Source organism: Henckelia pumila, chromosome 2, assembly GCF_033568475.1.
Source record: "Henckelia pumila isolate YLH828 chromosome 2, ASM3356847v2, whole genome shotgun sequence".
Lineage (NCBI taxonomy): Eukaryota > Viridiplantae > Streptophyta > Magnoliopsida > Lamiales > Gesneriaceae > Henckelia > Henckelia pumila.
Window position 1 is genome coordinate 185,904,810 of NC_133121.1, and position 8,412 is coordinate 185,913,221.

The following is an 8,412-nucleotide window of genomic DNA, read 5'->3' on the forward strand; positions in this document are numbered from 1 at the left end:
CAGGGTATAATGACGGGCCTAGAGATTGGTGAAAAATTAATTTTTTTTATAAGTAAAGTAAACACACCCATAATAAGTTGATCCTAATGTTATCTAGTCAAATAAACACACCCATAATATTATATAGATAGTAAAATTGCCTTATTTAAACACCCCTCTCCCATTTCTTCCTTCACTTGTATTCATAGGCTATCTTAATCTTTCTGATAAAATCAATTGGATCGGAACAACAACTACACAAGGGTTCAAAATGGCACTCGTGACTAATTTTGTTTTGAATCCCCACAAGATGATACCTTCTTTTAACAGTTTTGATCTCAAATCTTCTCGCAAAATCATCATTTCGTCGGCACTTCAATCTTCTACCAAGTACGTTCTTAATATTGCTGTCTAATTCTATATTGATATATCTATTACATATTCATATTTTTCGGCTATTTCTTATGCGCTTAGGAAGTAATTCAATAGATGTAGCAGAGACAAAACCCTTTCATGGCATCATTTTTTTCAAGAACGATATATCAGTTTTTATGTCTTTAATTCAATCCTTTAAAAACAAAATTTCTTGGATGCAGCGAAGCGCGAGAGCTTAAAAAGCCCTTCATTCCGGAGGTAAAAGCGCATAGCCGGCAAGTGATTCATTCCATGCCACCAGAGAAACGTGAGGTCTTCACTTGGATGCATGATTGGGCCGAAAAAAACATCTTGGTGTTGCTAAAAGACGTCGAGAAATCATGGCAGCCGAGTGACTTTTTGCCCGAGTCCACCTCTGATGGATACGAAGATCAGGTGAGACAACTGCAGGAGAAAAACAAAGAGATCCCAGATGAAGTTTTCGTTGCATTGGTTGGTCACATGATTACAGAGGAAGCACTTCCAACTTATCAGTCATTTATGAGTTCATTTGATGGAATCAGAAACGAGACCGGTGGCGGTAGCCCCTCTCCTTGGATTACTTGGGTCCGAGGGTGGAGTGCCGAAGAGAATAGGCACGGTGATCTTCTCAATCGATATCTCTATCTTTCAGGACGTGTTGATATGAAACAAATCGAGAAAACCGTGCACTACTTGATCGGTTCCGGGATGGTATGATACTTACTTATATACCTATATATTATTTACACTTATTTTGCTGCATGTTGTTTCATGAGATTTTAATTGTTTCGAAAATATATTAAAGATAGTTATGTAATTTTAACTTCAGCGTGGTTTTTAACATACGTACTTTAAATGAAATCTGTAAAGGATATACTCAAGGAGAACAACCCATATCTTGGAATTATCTACACTTCATTTCAAGAAAGGGCAACCTTCATATCTCATGGAAACACAGCGAGGCTTGCCAAACAATATGGGGACATAAAACTGGCTCAGATTTGTGGTGCTGTGGCCGCAGACGAGAAACGCCATGAAACTGCCTACTCCAGAATAGTCGAGAAGGTGTTTGAGATCGATCCGGATAGCATGGTGAGGTCTGTAGCTGAAATGATGAAGAAGAAAATCGTAATGCCAGCACATATGATGTATGATGGGGTGGATGAAAATCTTTTCAGAAACTTCTCCGCCGTGGCGCAACGGATTGGAATTTACACGGCCAAAGACTATATAGACGTTATGGAATTCTTTGTGGACAGATGGGGTGTGGAGAAGTTGACGGGGCTGTCCGACAAGGGGCGTAAAGCGCAGGAAGATTTGTGTGGGTTAGTTCCCAGATTTAGGAAGTTGGAAGAGAGGGCACAAGCACAGGCAAATCAAGCACTTCTGGCTGGTGTTCCCTTTAGTTGGATATTTGGTCGGGAGATTTGAATATATATCCATCCATCATATATATATATATATATTGATGATGCTATTTATATATAAATATTAATAGCAATATATAGCTAAACATGAATTTTCATGTACCTAAATAAATCCATGACGCACTATATATATATTATGCAATTACATGTAATATCTCACTTTACGTAATGTTACTATATTTGGTGCTTTTATTCAACAATCCACTGGACCTTCATCTTTTGGTTTTTCAGTAGTTGTTTTCTTAGCGACCGTGGACACAATAGTAAAATGTCTTGACTATTAATTTTCTTCGATTGTAGTCTTATTTTTTCATATGGATGGGTATTGTAACACGTTGTCGGATCTGATCTGGGTCATTGAAGAAGTAACATGTTGTCGGATCTCTGACTCGTTCTATATACAAGCCACAAACAATACATTTGTTCTTTTCAGGTCGTCGGAATATTATTATATAATGCTCTAGTTACTTGCATACTTTAAGCATTTGGAGTTAACTTGCAGTTCTCCAATAATTACCAACTAACAAATAATTTAGTTGTGTATACATTGTGTGTATTATGAATTTTGTGTATTGTAAAAACGTATTGAGAGAATATATTTTTATATATTTATAAAATAATGATACAATGTATATTTATATCAAGGTTTTAAAAACCACGAAGCGTGACGAAGCGTCAGGATCAGGCTTCAAGCTTCACAAGCTTAAGCGAGTTTAGAATAAGTTTAAGCGTGAAAATGCATTTTTTATTTTTTTTTTTAATTTTAGTTATATTAAATTAAGTAATATAATAATTAACATATAAACTTAATGATTTTAAGAATAAATACATAAATTTTCAAGTTATAAGAAACATAAGTCTCAAAATAACAAATTATCTTGAGTAAATTGTTTGTGTTAGTTCAGGTTTTATCTCTTAATCGCAAAGAAAGAAAATGTACGAAAAAAATTTAATTTTGACGCGTTAAAGGTTTTTTTTCAAACAAAAAATTATTATATTATTAAATATTTATCATTTAAAATAAAATTAAAAATTAAAAATTAAACTTAAATATTATTTTTTGAACAATTATTTTTTCGTGTTTTTTTGCGCTTAATATGGTCAACCAAAGGAATGACCGCATTTTTCTCGCTTTTGCCCAAAGCGAAGCTTTTTGCTCATACTTCACGCTTAATCGTGCATAAGTGGTGTTTTTTCGCTCTTTTTAGAACACTGATTTATATATAACCTAAAGAGATCAAGATAAAAGAAAAACAAACATACAAAAATATACAAGTAATATGCACAATATATTCAAAGATATATATCCATAGTCTCCCTCAAGATAGTGGGTTCGATGAGACACCAATCTTGGTAAACAGAAAACGGAGGCGTGTAATGGGAAGCGGCTTCGTCAATGCATCAGCCAGTTGGTCAGAGGAAGAGACATGAGAGATGCAAACTTTATGAATTTGAACCAATTCACGAACAAAATGATAATCCAAAGCAATCTGCTTAATGCCAGAGTGAAAATATTGGATTTGCACAGAGATAAGTGACTTCAACATTATCACAATAGATAGAAGCGGAGATGGAACGGTAGTGACACCGAGTTCATCAAGAAGAGAACGAACCCATTGTAATTCCACAGCAATGGATGCAAAAGCGCGATATTCAGCCTCAGTGGATGATCGAGCAACAGAGCCCTGCTTTCTAGAGATCTAGGAAATGGGATTGGGACCCAAACAAAAAATATAAACACCAGTAGAGGTGTGATCATAAACATCACCAATCCAGTCAGCATCACAGTATGTGTGTAGAGAAGGAGAGCTGTGGCATGGAAGCATCTGATTGTAGGAGCAAGTGCCATCAAGGTAGTGCAAGAGACTCTTGGCCACCCCCAATGGATTGAAGAGGAAGTTTGCATGAACTGAGACTGTTTATCAATAGAAAAGGCAATATTCGGGCGAGTAAAAAAAAGATTGTGCACTGCCAATCGTCTGAAAATACAAGGTAGCATCAGTGGGGTCGAGCCATCCAAAAGATGCAGAGGGGAGAACGTGGAAAGTGGGGTGGAGACAGGTTTCTAGTCAACCATGTTGGTCTTGGTGAGAATATCATGGAGTTACCTACGTTGAGAAAGACAAAGTCCCCTTGAAAAAGAAACAACATCAATACCCAAAAAGTAAGATAAGGAACTCAGATCTTTGATAGAGAACCGAGCACCCAACTGATTGATGAATCCATGAAGAGCACCAGCATCGTTTCCTGTAAGAAATAAATCATTGACATAGACAAGTAAATACAAGATGACAACTCTAGAGCAGAAAATAAATAAGGATGTATCAGCCAGAGAGGCAATGAAACCAATATTGAGTAAAAAACGGTGGAGTGTAGTGCACCAGGCCGGGGGGGCCTGCTTAATACCATGGATTTCTTTCTTTAACTAGCAAACATAAGATGAAAAATAAAAATTAACAAAGCCAGACGACTAAGCCACATAAACACAGTCATCCAACTGGCCTTGGAGAAATGCATTGTTCACATCCATCCGACGAAGAAACCAACCATTTGGAACAGCAAGGGATAGGAGAATGCGAATAGTAGTGTTTCGCCATAGGACTAAAAGTGTCGGGGAAGTCAACACCTGGGCGTTGATAAAACTCTTAAAATCCAGACGGGCCTTGTAGCGATCAACAGAGCCATCAGGCTTCCGCTTGAGCCGAAACACCCATTTGCAACCAACAAAATTTTGAGACAGATTAGATGGGACAATATCCCAAGTACCATTACGAAAAAGCACATCAAACTCCTCAAACATGGCTGCACGCAAGCAAGGATCATTGTGCAGTAACCCGATTTTAATAATAAGTGATTAACTATCTAAGAATGCTTAGAACGGTTAAAACATATTAAAGAATTCTTGGATGAGATTATTAAGTAGAAAATCGGATTCAGGATGTTCGAAAATGATTCGGAAGGTTCCAAGTGTTCGAACAGTTTGGAAGGTACAAACTTGAGCTAGGTGTAGATCGGTGGTTTCGATCCCTTCGAAAGCAAGAATTGAGTTCGGAAGTACCGAGCAATTCGGAAGCTCCGAACTGCAGATCGGAAGCTTCGAATCTTGTTGCAGTCAAACAGGGCATTGATTTTGATTTGTTGATTGGACATGAAATAGATCGAAAGCTCCAAACTAGAGTTTGGAAGGTTCGAACGTTATGGAAATTGTGTTGTCCAATCAAAGAACACGCATTCGATGGAGGAAGTTTGGAAGGGCAATCAGAAGCTCCGAAGTGCGTTCAAACATTCCGATCATGGCCTATATATAGGGACCGAGAGCTCATTCTTCATTGCTCATTTTCCACTCTCTCTCTCATTTCTTGATGCTTCTAGTGGGTTTTAGGCTTTTCTAGCCGTATTTTTGAATGTCGAACAATAACAAGACGCTACCAGGATCGTAGCGGAGTTGTGCCTATGTTTTGAGGTCATCACCATCAAAGGGCTAACGACGGATGCACGTATATTTATAAACTCTGATTAGCTTCTATGAGTAGCTATTAGTCTATTTATAAATAGACTAATAGTGATTATATGCTTATAGGCTTGGACTTGAGTACCCGAGTGGCTAGGTTGCTTGAGTTGATTATTTTGAGGTACGGACGTACTATCCGAGATATCCTGGTTGAGTATACATGTTATATTTTTGCATGGTTTATATGGCATGACTTATGTGCATTTATTATGTCACGATTATTATGTTGCATGCCTTATCACGTTGAGCCTATACCTTAGTATTACCTATAGAGGGGTCGCTCAGCCCCATGATATTTTTGTAGATGGATGCCATGGTTTTGGATTCGGTTATGTCCATGTTTTATGGTATTGGAGCCACCTCAAGGTGCGACAGCTTAGCGTGCTACATATCATGGCGCCTATAGACTGAGCAGTGTTCCTTTATCGCGATAGATTTACGGTATTCGTTCATTTGCATTTAGCATTCATAGCATGTGTATACTCATACTTTCGTACTAAGGGTTATTAGCCCATGTTCTTGGTTTTGGTTCTGGACACCCCATTCGACGGGGAAGTTGCAAGTTTCTCAAGTTCGGGGATCAGTGTGTAGTTGGAGATTCAGGAGTTTTGGACTCGGTGCCAGCGGCGTTAGTTAGGATTGACCCTTGGGCTTTGAGGTTTTCGTTGTATATTATTTCGGTTTATGGTTATTTACCGATTGTACTTTGCCATGTTAGTATTTGATTTTAGTTTCCGCGGTTTTCTTTGATTTTTGTTATTTTATTTGTAATTTCATGCTTTAGTCTCTGTTAATAGGTTATTCTGGAGCGGTTCACTACATTTATGGTATCATAGCATGCATTAGATCTTTGGGATATAGAACCTTCTGTTAGGTTTGATTTCCATTGGAACATTATGGTGATGGATAGACTCAACGACAGGAATGGTCATAGCAATGGAGAACACTGGCATCCCCGAGACTGTTGTCACCAGAGCAGTCATCGTGAGTTCGATCTGCTTAGATCCACCCGGTTGGAGACTAGACCATTGGTGGGCAATGAATCACCGCAGGTTGCAGAGAATTTGTTGGGGTGCACAGAGTTGCGTTGTCAATCATCTCAAGATCGGAGGAGTAACCTGTGTAGATTCTCCACTAGTAGTTGGAAATATTGTCATGAAGATCACGCCTCATCTACGAGATAATGGACCCCATAATATTGGAAGGATCTGGTAGATTAGTAAGGTCTTTTGAATCTTGATAGGTATAGGTTCTGCCACCAGTTGGTATGAACGCTTGGTGGAAACGGTCGGGAAAACCTCACGTTCAACATCAGTTTATTCCATGATGCATACAATAGTAAGTTGTGTGAGGTATTTTAGACGGGATGTAAGATTTTTGCATTTAGTCAGGTTGTAATTATTTCTGTTGTAAGCAAATGAATCATTGTATTATTGATTCCATACTTTTGGAATTTAATTTCTTAGTGGTTGTAACTACTGGTTTCTAATAATAATTATATTAAACATGGTTCAATGGCATAATGTTTTCAGTTTTGGATTATTCGGTTGATCCTAGTAATTGTTTCTTGTTGATTAGTGTTCAACAGGGGAGGCTACCTAAGTCTTGATGTTTTACACAGTCGCAGCAAGGGGTATAACTACCGAAAGATTTCAGTGATAGCTAAATTCATTTGACTGATTTTGGTACGGGGTTAGTGCCAAGAGATTTTAGTATGTTTATCGTCTGATTTTGTCAGAAATATGGACTAAGGTTTTCTTTGTACAAGTATTGTCTGAGACAGAGGATTATTCCTTGACTAGAGTAAGTTTACAATTAAGTATGTGATACGAAATCTATCGGAGATTGGACTAGAATAGTTCTGGTGAATTGATTCATTTTGGAGCAGGGTTGTGTTTACACTCAGGAGTTTCGAGTGGGCCAAAGGGTTTTCAGAATGTAAATACCCTTATCACGGATAGTAGTATAGATGTTTGATCGTGGGAACTTTAGTATGATCAGTTGAGGTATCTAAGTTGCATTGTGTTCGGAGTAAGACTTTGAGAATTGCAGTGGTTTCAGTTGTTTTGGCAATGTTTCAGATCAGTACACTGATGAATGAGCTGAGTCTTTTCGAGATTAGCCATAGGAGATTTATGGATTCACTCAAGAAATGATTTGCTCTGTGATGTGAGGAATTTCTTGCAGTCACTTCGTATGATTCAGAGATGCGATATTGTAAGAACAAGTGTAATTGTTTTCAATGGGCTCTAGCATGGTAGAATTAGTGAATAAGACATGGGAGATGACAGTAGCTGAGACCTATAGTTTTTGGGTCTGGCGGGATTATTGTCGCTAACTTCTCGGGTGTCTTTTTGATGCGCTAGACTATTGACGTGACTGTTTCGACAAATTCGATTCGAGAGTAACTGGATTGCGGCATGGTTTTGAGAACTTCGTAATTATCGGATGTACCCATTTGTGTTCATCTAGACAAATTAGTAATGATTCGTTAAGACTTACTTCTACCAGTAAGGAAATAAAACCGAATTCTCGTTGTGAATACTGTGACTACTGTCTTAAGTCATGAGACAGGTATAACCATTCAAACCAGACTATTAGTACTGGGAGTTGTACTAACCGACATGAGAATCCAGTAGTTGGTGAGATTTGTATCTTCAAGGTATGAACCTGAATGTTTTTGTTTTTAAAAACAAGTGAATTTTGGACAATGAAGTTGTCATAGCACGGAAGATTTGTCTGAGGCTTTGACATTTTAACACTGATGGTATCTTTTTTGGGTATAAAGATTTAGCCTACAATATTAGGGTTAACGCGGTTTTGTTCCCCAGAAATGGTCATTCAAAAATTTTGACTTTGGGATAAGAGTTTTGGCACATTTAGCCAATAGGAAGACTGTAGGCAATTGTCAATCATAGATTAACACTAGAGATATCAGGACCAGTGGCTGATCAGAAAGTGATACAGTGGATTTTGTATCGTGTCTATCTACTTGACATAGAAGGATGATAGTTGAACGTCGATTTCATAAAAGATTATCATGGAAGTTGTGTGTTTCCAGAATTGATTAGTGACTAGTTGTAATAGATGGTTGCAATT

General features: G+C 37.8%; 1 protein-coding gene across 2 annotated transcripts; it reads left to right on the forward strand.

The window, feature by feature from the left end:
- The first annotated feature begins 239 nt into the window (after positions 1-239).
- LOC140883000 (stearoyl-[acyl-carrier-protein] 9-desaturase, chloroplastic-like) lies at positions 240-1,806 on the forward strand. Of its 2 annotated transcripts, none has more exons than XM_073289284.1 (3): positions 240-369; positions 576-1,086; positions 1,246-1,806. In XM_073289284.1, the coding sequence occupies exons 1-3, from the start codon at positions 251-253 to the stop codon at positions 1,804-1,806; spliced, it is 1,191 nt and encodes a 396-aa protein (XP_073145385.1). In that variant the 5' UTR covers positions 240-250. The 2 variants fall into 2 exon arrangements, with proteins under 2 accessions (XP_073145385.1, XP_073145386.1); XM_073289285.1 differs by having other exon boundaries at positions 251-373; positions 589-1,086.
- Positions 1,807-8,412: the final 6,606 nt, after the last annotated feature.